The sequence below is a fragment of the Kogia breviceps genome, chromosome 6 (assembly GCF_026419965.1).
Source record: "Kogia breviceps isolate mKogBre1 chromosome 6, mKogBre1 haplotype 1, whole genome shotgun sequence".
Classification (NCBI taxonomy): domain Eukaryota; kingdom Metazoa; phylum Chordata; class Mammalia; order Artiodactyla; family Physeteridae; genus Kogia; species Kogia breviceps.
In genome coordinates this window covers 112,055,600-112,071,130 of record NC_081315.1, presented here as the reverse complement: position 1 = coordinate 112,071,130, position 15,531 = coordinate 112,055,600, and the positions used below count along the sequence as shown (strand labels likewise).

The following is a 15,531-nucleotide window of genomic DNA, read 5'->3' as shown; positions in this document are numbered from 1 at the left end:
CCAAACAGAAATATCCCCAGCTCAGGTAGTCTCAGTGTGTGGGGGCCACTTAGGAGAATAGAGTGAAAAGAATAAATGTCCATTTCTCCAGTTCTCCACGCATTTGATAAATGTCCCTCGTCAGACAGGCCTCTTGGCAACGTGTTGAGAAAGTGGCCTGCGTTTTGTTTCTTTGTCAGCTGGATTGGATTAGAAATGCAAGAAAGGCTTCCAGGCTTCCACTTAATACATTTAACATGACTCTTAAGAAACAGTCAAGAAGAAAAGGCAATTATGGTCAATGTGGGGCTATTGGACACATTCTTTAGACCAGTTAGGATTAGGTCTGAGAAGACTCCCCCAGTACACAGGGGCTTAAAATCTGGAAGTTATTTCTATTTCATATACAAAGTCTGTAAAGTGCTCCACAGAGTAGTGTAGGCCACAGGGCCTCTTACCTTTCCCCTCAGAAGGGGCTCTGGGATGTGGCCATGGTCCTCATGGCCCCTCATGCCATGGAGTGCCAGCCATCACATCTGCATCCCAGGTTGGCAATAGGAGGGTAGATGAAGGAGGGTATGGTCTTCATTTAAAAGCACTTTTCTTTCTGGAGGTTCTGTATACCTCCACTTCCATCTCTTTGGCTGGAAGTTACTTGCTCAGCCTCACCCAGCTGCAAGAGGAGCTTGGAAATGCATGGCAGCTCCTAATAAATCCTGGTATGGCACTCTGTTCATTTCCTAGGGCTGCTATAACAAACTCCATGGCTTAAAACAACAGGAATTTATTCTCTCAGAGTTCTGGAGTCTAGAAGTCTGAAAACAAGGTGGCAGCGGGGCTGTGCCCCTCTGAAGGCTCCAGGGAAGAATCTTTTGTTTGCCTCTTCCAGGCTTGGGTGGTTGCCGGGAATCCTTGGCGCTCCTCGGCTTGCAGCTGCATCACTGCAGCCTCTGCCTCCACATGGCCTCCTCTTCCCCACGTGGCTGTGTCTTGTCGTCTTCTTATAAGATAAGGACACCAGTTACTGGATCTAGGTCCCACCCCAATCTGTTATGATTTCATCTTAGTTACATCTGTAAAGACCCTATTTCTGATAGGATCACATTCTGATTTTCCTAATAGACATGAAATTTGAGGGGGACACCATTCACCCAACTACAGGTACCAAGGAGGAGACGAGAATGGATCTTGGGGTAGCAGCTTCTTTTTCATTCTTTGATGCTGCAGACTTTGCACATGAAATGGAACCAACAGAATTATTCCCAAATTGGTGGGTTTGTTGGGAGCTGGCTAAACTGAGGTTTTCACTGAGATGAGTGTCCCGATGGATGTGACTGCTGGGAAATGATTAGATTCTGTGCCTCTGGGGCTGAGAGAGGGCATAGTGAGGGCTTGGCAGCGGCTGACCTGAGTCTGAATCATGGATCTGCTTCTGACTAGTGTGTGGGCACATTCACCTCTCAGGGCCTCAAGCTTATCTGTAAGATGGAGTAAATAATGTCTACTTTGAGGGTCTTTTGAAGGCTGAGAGAGAGAGTGTCTCTTAAGTACAAATGTAGTCCCGCGCTCACACTAGCATGTAAGTAAAAAGTGACAGCCATCATCCAGACTGTTGTTCTTTCCCTAACTGTACGTCAACTAGAATCTTATGGTTGCAAGTGACAGAAATTCCACCTCAAACTGTAGCTTAAACCATGAGTCTGTCGGCTCTCATGACTGAAGTAGCAGGACTAGCCTCAGGCATAGCTCCAGTGGCACTAATGATGTCAGCCCGGACCCAGGTTTCTCAGGCTGTGCCGTGCCCCCTGATGCATCATCCTCAGGCTCTGAGCTCTCAATGTGCTGGTGAGATGCCACCACTGTGCCAGACCCCACATCCTCACAGGAAGCAGCCCAGTTGATTTACAATGTTGTGTTAGTTTCTGCTGCACAGCAAAGTGAAGCTGTTATACATATACATAGATCCACTCTTTTCTAGATTCTTTTCCCATATAGGTCATTACAGAGTATTGAGTAGAGTTCCCTGTGCTATGCAGTAGGTTGTTATTAGTTATCTATTTTATATATAGTAGTGTGTATATGTCAATCCCACTCTCCCAATTTATCCCTCCCCCACTTTCCCCCTTGGTAACCATAAGTTTGTTTTCTACATCTGTGACTCTATTTCTGTTTTGTAAATAAGATCATTTGTACCATTTTTTTTAGATTCCCCATATAAGTGATATCATATATTTGTCTTTCTCTGTCTGACTTACTTCACTCAGTATGACAGTCTCTAGATCTATCCGTGTCACTGCAAATGGCATTATTTCATTCCTTTTAATGGCTGAGTAATATTCCATTGTATATATGTGCCACATCTTCTTTATCCATACCTCTGTCAAAGGACATTTAGGTTGAGTCCATATATCCTAGCTATTGTAAATAGTGCTGCAATGAACACTGGGATGTGAGAGAAGCTCTTTCTTAGCTCCTAAGGAGAAACAAGAGGGTGCTAGCAACACTCTCTTCTGGCCTGTTGGCTCTGATTGGGTCATGTATCCATCCCTGAACCAGTTACTGTTAGGCGGCGGAGACGTGCAGGTGATGTGAGTCAATCAGGGCCTGCCCTGGGAACTTGGAGTGATTTCAGCCCCACCCCCTCTCCTGAACCACATGGTGAGAGTGGGAGTGTGGGAGAAGGGGAAACGGATGCTGGGAGGCAACACCCAGGAATGTCCAGCACACTCAGGTGTTGGGGTTTGGGGAAGCTTGAGAAGCTCACTGTCAGAGGTTTACACTTCCTCAGGTCCTCAGGGCAGGGGGCAAGATCACTAAGAGCCCAGCCTGGGGGCCAGACCAGAGTCGACAAATAGTGAGAGTGCCTGTGTAGCTGTGTGAGCTGGCAGGTCTCCTGACCTCTGGAGCCTCAGGACTCTGGCTGGGGAAATGTGACAACCTAGAAAATGTTGGCTCCAGAATCTATTCCACATTATCCATCCATTCCTGGATGCCATCTCCACTAGTGGAGACTGTTTTCTGGGAACCCTTCCCACATGATGGGGTGTAAGGCCTCAGCTCATTTTCTAAGATAAATGGGGGATCGGTGCTCTTCCAGGCTGAGAATTTGGATTTCCAGAGAGGTCTTGCTTAAGATGCTGTTCTTTCCTGTGGGAGGAACTAGTGTAACGCAGTGGTGGAGGCAGCGCTTCTGGGCTCTAGTGCAAAGCCAGGAGTGCGCAGCTGGGATGCTGAGGGGGGCGGACTGGAGCCCTACCTGTTAACTTGTAACACCTTCCCAACTGGCACCACTGATTGCCCTCGATTTATCTTTTTCTCCCATAGCATTAATCATGCTCTGGTCTACTACTCCATGTTGACTTTTTAATTCTGTTTTCAGCTACCCTCCCCTCTGGAATGGAAGCTCTGAGGGCGGGGACTCTGATCTGTTTTGCTCATCAGTGTTTCCCAGCACCTGCTCATGGCACTCAATTCAGTATTTGCTGAATTAATGAAAGCATGTTTAAGTGCTTTCAATTAATGAACTTTCACATGGTTCACATTGCTTCTGGATTGAACTGTGCAGTGGCAGCAGTGTTTTCTGCATTAGCAAGTCTTCTTCCCTACAGCGGGGAGGTGCTTCCACCTCCGGCTCTGAAGAGCGGGGAGCTGCGCGTGACCGCCACCAGGGGGAGCAGCGGGCACATTCTGAAGCTGCTGCAGGAGAAGCTGCACGGGGCACACCCTTGGCTGGAGTTCCAGGAAACCGTCCTGGGGAGGTGGTTGGGGATACAGAGGGAAGGGGAGTATCCTTTCTTCTTCTAAAGAAAGACCACTCAAAGAGCTTGTCAGGGCTCCGGGACTTTGCTTGAAAACCTCAGTCTGGAGGTTGGGGGTACCACTTGCTGCCTTCTGTAAACTGTATTTTATAAGTTTTTATGGTCTGCTGTTTAAATCAGATAGCCTTCTGTTGAGCAGGAACTAAAGTAGATTAATAGTGGCCGCTAACATTGATTGTGTGCTTGTAAGATGCCAGGCTCTGTGCTAAATTCTTCCCCTGGTTGAAGTCTCCCCTCCCCCCCCGCCCCCCCCGCCCAAGTTGGACGGGGTGTGCTCAGCGTCCCCACATGACCGAGGCTGAGGCTAAGAGGGGACCCAGTCTGCCCAGAGTCACACAGCAGGTAGGGGCGGGGATTTGAGCTAGCTTCTGTCCGCCCTCAGGGCAGCGCTCCGAGCTAGCATTCTCTGCGGGAGCGAGATCTGCGTCTGAATAGGAGGTGTACGATTCAGAAGTAAGAGTTTCAGGTTACAATCAGCTTTAGTTTGTTACCCTCTCAGAGTGTGATGGGTGCGAAGGGCATTTGTATTCGTTTCCTGGGGCTGCCTTAACAAATGGCCACAAACTCAGTGGCTTGAAACAACCGAAAAACGTTGACTCTCTCACTGCTCTGGACTCCAGAAGTCCAAGATCAAGGTGTCCGCAGGGCCGTGCCCCACTGAAGCCTCTCGGGGAAGGCCCTTCCTCGCTCTTCCGGCTTCTGATGGCTCCAAGAGTTCCCGGGCTTGTGGCTGCACCACTTCAGTCTCTGCCTCCCTCTTACGTGGTGATAAATGGAATATTTATAAATGGAATATTTCCTGCCGTACCAATAAACAAAGGATGTCACAGTTATCAACAACTGCAGCCCTTCCGCGTGAGCCGTGAGCCGGTGAGCCCTGAGGGAACTCAGGGTGGGAAAAAACAGGATACTCGCCCCAGATAGCTGAGGTGCATATCAAAGGAATGATTTCAGTGAGCCCAGACTCGTGCATCTTTCCATAATACATAGTAAAGCACTAAATTCCTTAACTTGAGATATCTGGTTTTCTTTAATTAACGATAATCTTTGGATGTTCCCTACTACTACTTTGCCTTTGTCGCAAAAACTCCTCTGTATCCTGGCTCCTCCCCTCGACTCCTCCGAGCAGTTTCTCAGAGTTGCCTGAAACACTGTCTCCTGGGCTGCGGTCCTCATTTTGCCCCAAATAAAACTTAACTCGCAACTCTCACATTGTGCCTTTTTTTTTTTTAAGTCAACAATGGCCTCCCCTCTGTGTTTTTCTTCTTCGGTCTCTGTCTTCTCTTCGTCCTGTGAAGACACTTGTCATTGGATTTAGGACCCACCCAGTTAATCCAGGACGATTTCCTCATCTTAAGATCCTTAATTACACCTGCAAAGACCGGTTTTCCCAAACAAGGTCCCATTCACAGGTATCTGAATTTAGGATGTGGACATGTCTTTTTAGGAACCACAATTCAAACCACTGCAGTATTCATTCATTCATTTCCTCAATATTTGCACACCTAATGGAAACAAAAGTCTAGGAAAGACAGGAACTACTATTTATTGAGACCTACTATGTGCACACAACAATTATAATTAGAGCTAATGTTTATTTTATGCCTACTGTGTGCCAGGCAGTTTTTATGTGTTAAGGTATTTCATCCTCAAAACATCCCTATTATTATCCCCATTTCACAGATGGAAAACTGAGGCTTAGGAAGAAATCAAGTAACTAAACCAAGGTGACAGAGCCAGTAAGTGGTGGCATCAGGGCTAGAACCCAGTCAGTCTGGGCCCAGTGGCCTTGCTCCTAAGCAGCCTGCCTGTCTCTGCTGTCCCCTTCAGTCCTCACAGCTCCCCTTCCAGGTGGATGTTCCTACATCCCCATTTTACAGGTGAGGAGCCTGAAGCTTAGAGAGTTTGAGTGACTTGCCAGAGGTCACACAGCTTGCCAGTGGGGGATTAGTCTCCAGTTCATACATTTTTACTCCATGCACAGTGCTTTTTCCTCTGTGCCAAGTTGTTTTATATCAGTTGGCTTTAACCTTTACGTAGGGTAATCAAGGTAGTATCCACGTTACATTGCCTCACATACAGGCCCGCTCGTGGCGGGCACTCACAGGTATGTGTTAAATAAAGCCACATCATATAGACTTTATCCAGATTTCGTTGAAACCATCCTTACTAAAGCATTAGTATTCTTTTCAGAACTTTTTAATGTACCTTATCTCAAATAGAATTTATTCCTAAATCCCACGGTGATAGTAATCACTGTAGCTGAAACTCTTATGATTTGTGTCAACTAATGAAACTCTAGTACTTGGAAAATTTTCTCTTTTAACACCTGTATTAGTTTCTTAGGGCTGCTGTTACAAAGTACCATGAACTGGGTGGCTTAAACCACAGAAATGTATTCACTCACAGTTTTGGAAGCTAGAGGTCTGAAATCAAGGTGTCGGAGGACCGTGTTTTCTGAAGGCTATAGGGGAGGATCCTTCCTGCTTCTTCCGGCTTCTGGAGGCTCCAGGCGTTCCTCGGCTTGTGACCGCATCACTCCAGTCTCTGGCGCCATCTTCTCCTTGTGTGTCTGTGTGTCTCTCCTCTTATAAGGACACCAGTCGTTAGAGCCCACCCAACTCCACTGTGTCCTCATCTTAACTAATTATATCCGCAAAGACCCTATTTCCAAATGAGGTCACATTCTCAGGTTGTAGGCAGGACGTGGATTTGGGGGAGGGGCACCCCAGTATAGCACCCTTACTGGGGCAGTTTCCCAGCTGTTGGCTTTGTGTCCAGAAACAATCGAAGTGAAGTGTATGGCCCGAGGCAGGAGCTCCCTCCTCCATAAGCTTCTTTCTGCTTGGTTTCCTCTAGGGAATGTGGGACAAGGCCGGGCTGGGGAAGCTGGGGCTCAGGCTGAGGCTCGAATGTGGGGAGGCTGAGGTGCTTTGGAGGCCCCAGGAGCATCCGGGCGGCTCCCTGGCTGTGGGACCCTGAGAGACGTCAGGACGGAGGGAGGAGGTTAGAGTGTCAGCTGCACAAGGGGAGTTGGCATCTTGGGTGAGGATGCGGCTGGCGGAGGAGAGGATACAGACTGGGAAGAGGGCCAAGCCTCGGAAACTACAGACTGCGATGGTGACCAGGGCAGGGCGAGAAGAAGATGGAAACAGTGAAGTCCCACAGAGGGCGGGAGGGTGGGAGCAGTTCACGTAGCTGGAGTGGGCGACAGTGTCAGATGGGGTGAGAAGGAGAGAGGATGGAAAATTGTTCAGTGAGTTTGTGGGCCAGGAGAGCGTTGGAGACGTCAGCAAGAGCTGTTTACTGGAGGGGTGGGGACGTGGCCAGACAGGAGTGGGAGAGAGGAGGCCGACCAACTCTGTGAAGAAGCTGAGCTGCTGGAGGGCAAGGGGGTGATGGCTGGAGGGCCCTGGCGGGTCAGGATTTGACTTTATTTCATTAAGGTGAGAGAGACACGAGCGCTGATCAGTTTCGAGGGTAAGTGTCTGGTTGACGGTATGGGTCGTTGAACCCACAGCCCTGAGCTCCTCTGTGCTGGGGCCGGTGACGGCGGAGCTGGGCCTGGGCTGTGCGCTACGGTGTCTCTCTGTCCCGTGTTGCTGAGTTCAGCTGCCCCAGGTCCATGGACCTGCTGAACCTTTCCCTGGGCCCGAGGCCAGCAAGAGAGAGCTTCCCCTGGTCACGAGCCCCTACAATTGAATGCTCATTCTTTCTCTTTCCAGATGGATGAGATCAAGGGAAAAGATCGTGTGATTCTGGCCTTGGAGAAGGAACTCGGCGTGCAGACTGGTCAGACCCAGAAGCTGCTTCTTCAGAAAGAGGCTCTGGATGAGCAGTTGGTTCAGGTCAGAGAGGCTGAGCGGTACCACGGTAGTCCAAAGAGAGAGCTCCCACCTGGCATAGGGGACATGGCCGAGCTCATGGGTGTCCAGGTGAGGGGCTCGTGCAAGCACTGGGGCCTCAGAGCTGACCACCTACCTGTCCTTCCCCCTACTGGTCATTCTTCTGGCGAACTTGCCTGCCTGCCTTCCTCCCCACTCCCCCCCCCCACCACCATCCATCTGTTCAGCCTTCCTTCCCTCCCTTACCCCTTGCTCCCCAAACGTGGAGCTCAGTTGAAAAGAAATGAAAACATGAGTGCCTAGTAGTATATAGTGAGAGCTCAGAAAGGGACCCAGTCAGGACAGGACATGACTTAAAGGCAGAGCTCTGCCCGTGAGGAGATCTCAGCCAGCAGAGAGGGCACCTGGGGCCACAGCTTGGTACTTAACAGGCACAGAGGAGGTCAAAGCTGCATTCATTCATTCATTCATTCGTTCATTCATTCATTCACTAAACACTCAAGTGTCTGTTGAGCGTGCTGTGTGCAGGCACCACATGAGGTGCTGGCGTCTCAGTGGGGAGTGAGGTAGGCACAGTGCCTGCCCTCGAAGAGCGTCCTGGAACTCTGTGATTGTGCCTTTGTCAGAGGTGCTTGGCGGGCAGGGGCTCGGACGGGAAGGTCCCCAGATACCACGTTCAGATGTCGGGGAGCCTCTGGAGGGTTTGAGGTCTTGTCGCCTTCGAGATGAAGTCTTTCCACATGTTGCTTGACTTGGGGGAGCCCCAGCATGGCGCATGGTCCTCCTAGTGAGGGGCTCACCTTTGCCCTCAGAGTTTTCCACAAAGGGTCCACAGAGCGCTTTGACTCAGTTAAGCTTTTTCAAAGTGTGTTTGTATCTTGCTGCTTTTTTAGGACCAGCATATGGACGAGCGAGATGTGCGGCGATTTCAGCTAAAAATTGCTGAACTGAATTCGGTGATACGGAAGCTGGAAGACAGAAATACCCTCTTGGCAGACGAGAGGAATGAACTGGTAATCAGCCCCCAAGAGGCAGATGGCGCCTTGGGATGCAGGAAAGCAGCCCCGGGGCCACAAACCACGCCCTAAACAGGAAGTTAATGCACAGGCCATCTGGTTTTCTCCACTTTCCTTCTTATTTCTTCCTGATTAAAAATCTAGCACATGCTCGTTGAAGAAACGCGTTAGTGCCCTTGATTCTGTAGGAATTTATCCTGAGCTAACAATCAGAGAAGTTCAGTGAGGGGTATGGAGAGGGTTTTCTTTGCAGTGTTGTTTATAGTAGCAATCAAAATGGAACCAAAACAAAACCAAACCCCACCTAAGTATTGATCAAAATAATTATGGAACATTTATGCAATCAATTGCGTGCAGGCATTAAGAGTGATGTTATAGGTCACATTTATTTGCCATAGAAATTTGTTCGCAATGAATTAAATGGTAAAAGCAGTCTACAGAACAAAAATACATTGTCATCATCCCGGATATTAGAAGTTGTTTTAGGTGGTGTGATTATGGATAATTTTTATTTTTTGCTTATCTATTTCTTTTGCATAAAAATTCACATACTTCTAATTTTAAAAGTAGTGAATGTGAACTTCTGGTTAAAAAAAATAAATCTCTAGTAAAAATAGCAATTTCTTGAATATGTTTAAATTTGCCGGATAAACAATTAACCTAATTTTTATGTAGTGGTAGTCAACACGTACAAATGTCTTGACAAATGTCTCGTAATATTTCTCTTTATTCTAAATTTTATTATGAAAGGAAGTATATCAATATATTTGAAAAACATGGGAGATGAAAAGTGTCAATAAGTGTCACCTCTTCACAATTTTAACAGTATCAGAATAAATTCATTTCCTTCCAGTATTTTTAAAGGAATATTTTTATATAGTTTTCATCAGACTGTACATCTGATATTATGTCTCCACTTTTCACTTAAATATTCATGAGCTTAAAAAAAAAATCCCTCATGAGACGCAGAATAGTTTACTAAGTGGATTAGAAAAAAAAAAAATAGCTTGCTTGAAACAATTCAGACCTTCTGAAGTGTTTAAAGTAAGAATCAATAAGCTGGCCAGCACTGGGATCTTAAAATCATGAGGTAACTTCTGTTAACACTTTGAGGTGATTCTTACATGTTTTTAATGCTTATGCAAATATTTTGACACCCACGAAGAGCCACTTTTTAATTGTTTTGTGGTTACAAACAGGATATTTTCCCTATGTAGTATTGTTCTGCAACTTGCTTTTTTCACTTGCTGTATCAATTACAGCGCTCCCCAGCAATGCGTGAAGATCCACCTTTGTCTTTGTAACAGCTGCTTATTCAACCATTCCTCTACTGGTGAAGATTTAGGCTGTTTCACGTTTCTTTGCTGTTGTAAACAATGCCTCACAGAAGATACATTTCTGTCTTTACCGACTTGAACCTTTATTTCTGCAGAGTAGATTTCTAGAGGTACAATGTATGAGTCAAGGTACATGTTATACTTGAATGGCTACCATCCGTGTTTTATCTTAACTTTCACAGCCTGGTAACCAAAAGCAGGGGTCTGCAGTCAGTCCCTTGTGTTTGGTTCTTGGTTCTGGCACTTTCTGTGTGGTACATCACCCCACCTCTTTGTAGCCAGGTTCTTTGTCTGTGACATGGGGATGGGGATGGGCCCCCTCCTAGGGTGGGGGTGAGGGTTAAATGAGAGGGGATGCCTGGAAAGGCCAAACGTCATTTTGAACACATGGCGAGTACTTGATCGATGCAGTGGTTCTTGTGATTGTCGTGATATTTTAAATTGTTTATAATTTTCATCCATTAAAATAACCCTGCGAAGACTATCACTATGCATTTAGTTCTCATAACAAGTCTCTGAGGCAGATACTACCATTATTCCCATCTTATAGAAGAGGGAACGGAGGCTGAAAACTCGGCCGTGGTCATGCAGCTAGTGTGTGTGTGTCACGGTGGACACTCTACTCAGAAGGAAAAAGAGTGGGTGCCTCTAACGGAGCAGCCTCCAAGTCCCAGCTCCCCCTCCCCCTCCCCTGTCATCTCTCATGTCTCTGTCTCGCTGGACTGGCCTCCACACAGCAGTCAGAGTGATGGATTGTTCTAGAAGGCAGCCCTGACCACAGAGTGCTCCTGCCCCAAGGCCCTGGGTGCGGCAGGAGTGGCTGCAGGTGAAAACAAGTGGCAGAGCTCTCAGCTCCCTAAATCAGGCCTCACCACGCCCGCCCCTTCTCTGCCCATCCCCCAAAGTCCGTGCTCCAGCTGCGCTCAGTGACGCGCCGTCTTCTTGCCCGTTCTGAACCCCTGGATGTGTGGTTCCCCCGCCTGGCGTGTCTACCGGCGCCTGTCTCACTGTGTTCTTACCTCTGTTACCGTCTTTGTTCTCTTCTTGCGTCTGTTGGACGGTCACCCCCTCGTGTCATCCCTTTGACCCAGCTCCCAGCACAGGGCCCGGGCCCAAGAGGGGCTCCCCAGATGCTGATGGGACGAGAGAGACTGGAAGGACACCCCGTCAGTCATAGGGATTGTGCTCAGAGGACTCAGGGCGTGGCTCCAGGGCTGGATGGAGCCCTGAGCATTGAGGCTGGCATGGAGCAGGGCCAAGGGATCGTCTGTTGTCTGAAAAGTGTTGAGCTTTCGGCTAGGTCTCTACCTGGGGAGGAATGGTGGCCAGGAGGAGCTAGGTAGCTGGATTGACCTTTGTGCATGTGACCCATGACCTCTGGGGGTTATGCCCGGAGGTAAAGGACGTGTGGAAGAGGCTCAGGCCACTTGCCGGTGGGGACGACCTGAGGGAGATCTCTGGGCCTCCGTGTTGGACTGCACCCCCTCCTCTTACCCTGCCCGAGGCCCTCTGAGGCTCAGGTGGGAGCCTGCAGTTGGAAGCCAGGTGCCTGTGGGCTCTTCGTGGTGTTTGCACCACCCGGGAAATGTGGTCCCAAGCAGTGGCAGCTCCAGGCCAGGGGGGATCTCCACTGGCCTCTGAGGTTGGGTGTTACAGCTGCTGCCCTCTCTGTCTGACCACAGCTGAAACGCTCCCGTGAGACCGAGGTCCAGCTGAAGCCCCTGGTGGAGAAGAACAAGCGAATGAACAAGAAGAATGAGGACTTGCTGCAGAGCATCCAGAGGATGGAGGAGAAGATCAAGAATCTCACACGGGAAAATGTGGAGATGGTAAGTCATCGTCTTGGAGCCCTTGTCTCTGCCTGGGCTCCTCCAGCTCCTGGCCCTCACCGTACACATTCTCTGGGGCCACCTCCTACCCGCCTCCCCCAGGAAGCCTGCTGAGAAGTCTCAGTCTGCACCTGTCCCTCCCGCCTCTGTTCTCCACAGTTCACAGCACCGTGGGCGTCTGTGCCTGACGGAGAGCCCGGGGCCGTCAGACAGTGGGTCTGCGCCTCCGCTCTGCCGTCTCCACCCAGGGCCCTTAGGCCCAGCCCTCATTCTCTCAGCTTCCTCATCTGTGAAATGGGAAGGAAAATATCAGTGCTGTGGGTTTAAGGAGAGGATGGAGTGATGGCATAAAACGTTCTCACAGAAAACCTGGTGCACTAAGGAAGCTCAGTATGTGAACGATTACAATTTTGCTCTAAGTGCTTTGAATTTGGGCCTTTTATTTGCTCCAACAAGAATGATTAGTCTTTGTGGTCAGGGTGGTGTCTTGCAGTTGATGGTTTAAGGAATACTCGGAGGTTCATTGTCCAAACTGGTGTCAGTCATGCCCATTTTACAGCTGAGAAGACTGAGGCTCCGGGAGACAGAACACCCTTCTCCCATAGCCGTGGCAGGTCCAGGTGTGAGTGTGTGTCGTTACCACGTGTTCCGTGCTCTCTTTCCCCAGCGACCAAGCTTTCCAGGCTTGGTGCAGACATCCACCTCTCCCCGCCCCAGTGCCCACCCAGCCCTTCCTGTCAGCGTCGGGCACGGTCAGCCACACCTCGGGCCTGGCTCCGGTCTGCAGCTGTCCACTCCTCCAGCTTGACGACCAGGGGGCTCTCATCCCTCCCTCCATCCTTCCATCCCGTATCCCCAAGCCCACGCTCCGTGCCCTGACATGCACGGTGGGTTCCTATCAAGTGTTGTGGGTGAGTGGCGCTGCAGTGCCCTCTCTTCCCTTGGCTGCAGAAAGAGAAGCTGTCGGCACAGGCGTCCCTGAAGAGGCACACGTCCTTGAATGACCTCAGTTTGACCAGGGATGAGCAGGAAATCGAGTTCCTGCGGCTGCAGGTGCTGGAGCAGCAGCATGTCATCGACGATCTCTCACTGGTATGTCTGCACGAGCATCGGCGACAGCCCTCCGTAGGGCGCCATGAGACCCAGGCCTGGGGAACGGGCATCAGGGCTGCAGGGCAGTGCTGCTGGCGGGGTGGGGTCTCACAGAGCTTCTCCCGGTGACGGGCACCTTCCTGCTTTGTTCTTCCAGAAAGCAGCCTCCACTTCGTTCATACTACGTCACCGGTATCTGGGAGCGGTTTTCATGGCTACTCTTTTTCTCAAATCTTCTCCCTAGTTTGCTGCCATTGAGAAGCAGCATCAGTTTTTTAAAAAGAGCCTTCTGGCCTTTGCAGAGTGGGCGTGATCTGTCCCCAAGAAATCTATTTTCTTTTCTTTTAGCCTACTTGTTGCAGACTGTGAACTTGAAAACTAGAAGCTTATAATCAGAGCAGAATTTGAAGGACTTGTTAAGACTGTGTATGTGTGTGGGGGGCGGGGGGATCATTAAGGGGGTTGTGAGTATGTCTTAAGTAGGTAGAGTGTTACATCCAGAGAATTCTGCATCTCTTTGTGGAAGGAGCTTAGGAACCAGGAAGGGAGCATCTATAGTGAGCTTTAGTTGCATATTAGAAGCAAAGTGTGTTCTGCTTGCCCAAGGGGGTATGTGATGCTTCCATTAGTGGATCTTCAAAAAGTAGAAAAGCCAGTGATCAGAATTCTAGAGAAGGCTTTGACTGTAATTGTCCAATTCATTTTGCTTTCCTATCTCTCTATCTCTACTCTTTCCTTCTTTCCTTCCACTCACCCATCCCTTCTTCCCTCCATCCCAACTTCATTCCAACCTTCATCTAATCATTTATACTTCCATTCATCTTTGCTTCATTACACGAAAGTCTTTATGCCACATAAGATGAAAAAAACACACTCAACAAAACAATGATAGAGTTGAAAGAGGAAGATTAACAGATAAGACTAGAGAACATGAAGATAGCAGCATCAGTTAAGATCAGGAGGGACACATGGGTGGACCATATGGGCTGTAGCCAAGCACCAGATTTGTCTCTGGGTTTCCTGGCAGCCAAAGAGAATAGAAACATTTGATTAGGAAGGAGAGAATTTACTGGTTTTATCTGGGACGGAATGCTGCTACTCGATGGGTGCCATTTCTACCGACAAGAACCACAGGTACCCACGGTCTCTGAAGGGCAGGTTCCAGCCCCACATAGCAAAGGAAGAACCTGAGAATCAGAGGAATGAGGTGTGTCACCTGACCAGGAGGAAGCCCCATGGGGATTTGGCCCCAGCTCTGTCTGAGATCAAAGCTGCAAGCTTTTTCATTTTCTGCTGGGATCACTGACAGCTGATGTCTGGTCAACACTGCCTAAACTTTTATAGCTTACAGCCCCAGAGGCAGACAGGCTGGAGTTTTACAGGACTGGCAAATCTTGGCATTTTTTCTGGGATGGTCCAAGTCCAGTTAACGGCATGGCTCTGTAGCTGTCCGTTCTGAGAAGCAGCCATGCCCTGGGTGCTCAGAACCTGGACTGAGCCAGGCCTGGTGCAGACAGGTAGGCACAGCGGCATTGTAAGTTATGCCCTCTGAAGTCAGCTGGGTGGGTGGATGTGACGTGAGACTGGCTGAAAATCCCAACAGTTGTGTTTTCTTCTAGGAGAGAGAACGGCTCTTGCGCTCCAGAAGACATCGTGGGAAGGGCCTGAAGCCACCCAAGGTGAGCGTGCGATGGCGCAGCTGCCCTGCTTTGGCTCCATGCGGGGGTCTGCAGGGCGGATGGTCCAGGCATAGGGGGAGAAGCGAGCAATCCATAGAGGAGCCCTAAAGGCAGACACACTCACATCTCTGCATATTCGATGGTGAAAAACCTGTTATAACTACGTCTCAGAGCAACGTGGAGCTGCTGACTGTAATTTATTCATGGAAAATTTACAGATGAATTCTGTATTTAGGCCTCAGGGGATGCTCACCCAAAATTAAAAACATAAATACTTAGACCTTTTGAAGGATTTAAAAGATACTTATAGTCTTGGTTTATAACATCTATATCCTGTTTTGAAAAATCAGGAGCTGTGGGCTTTTTTGGAATGATACAGAATGCGTTCTTTTTGGAAAATGTGGTTTTGCCCATTTTATAGAGATGGTGTCTAAACGTCCAGTGAGGAGAGCAGAGCTGGGTTTGGAAAACTCAGATGCCCACAGGGACCCAGCTGGAAAGTAAAAGAGCAAATTGGTATTTAAAAAGGACTTAGTTTGCATTAATACCCATAAACATTTTTCACTTCCATGAAGATGTGGGCCTGTTCTCCTTTTTATTGAACCAGATGCCCCTCACGGTTTATCTTTTGGTAGAGATATGGTTGTAGAGAAATATTTCTCTCCTATAAAGAAAACAGCAGTGCAGATGTCTTACTGAATGATCACAGATATATGGCTTTGGTGTCAGGGTGACAGTAGGGAGTGGTGGGGACTGTGGAAAACTGGGCCCAGAATATCAGCTGCTTTAAGAAAGTGAGCCAGGTCCAGTCATTCAGGAGGAGTGGGACTCCTTATGCATTAGTTTCCTAGGGCTTTTGTAACAAAGTACCACAAACTGGGTAGCTTAGAACAACAGAAATGTGTTATCTCAAGGTTTTGGAGTCTAAAAGTCTAA

General features: G+C 48.7%; 1 protein-coding gene across 8 annotated transcripts in view; it reads left to right on the top strand.

Moving 5' to 3' along the window:
- Positions 1–15,531, top strand: part of JAKMIP1 (janus kinase and microtubule interacting protein 1) — a 148,261-nt gene that overhangs the window by 85,838 nt on the left and 46,892 nt on the right. For 7 of the 8 annotated variants that reach the window (XM_067036406.1, XM_067036404.1, XM_059067455.2 and 4 more), the window contains 5 exons: positions 7,523–7,732; positions 8,536–8,655; positions 11,678–11,824; positions 12,776–12,916; positions 14,536–14,595. In XM_067036406.1, the coding sequence (XP_066892507.1) occupies positions 7,523–7,732; positions 8,536–8,655; positions 11,678–11,824; positions 12,776–12,916; positions 14,536–14,595 (678 nt within the window). The remainder of the gene's footprint in view (positions 1–7,522; positions 7,733–8,535; positions 8,656–11,677; positions 11,825–12,775; positions 12,917–14,535; positions 14,596–15,531) is intronic. The other variant, XM_067036409.1, reaches the window with a different exon arrangement.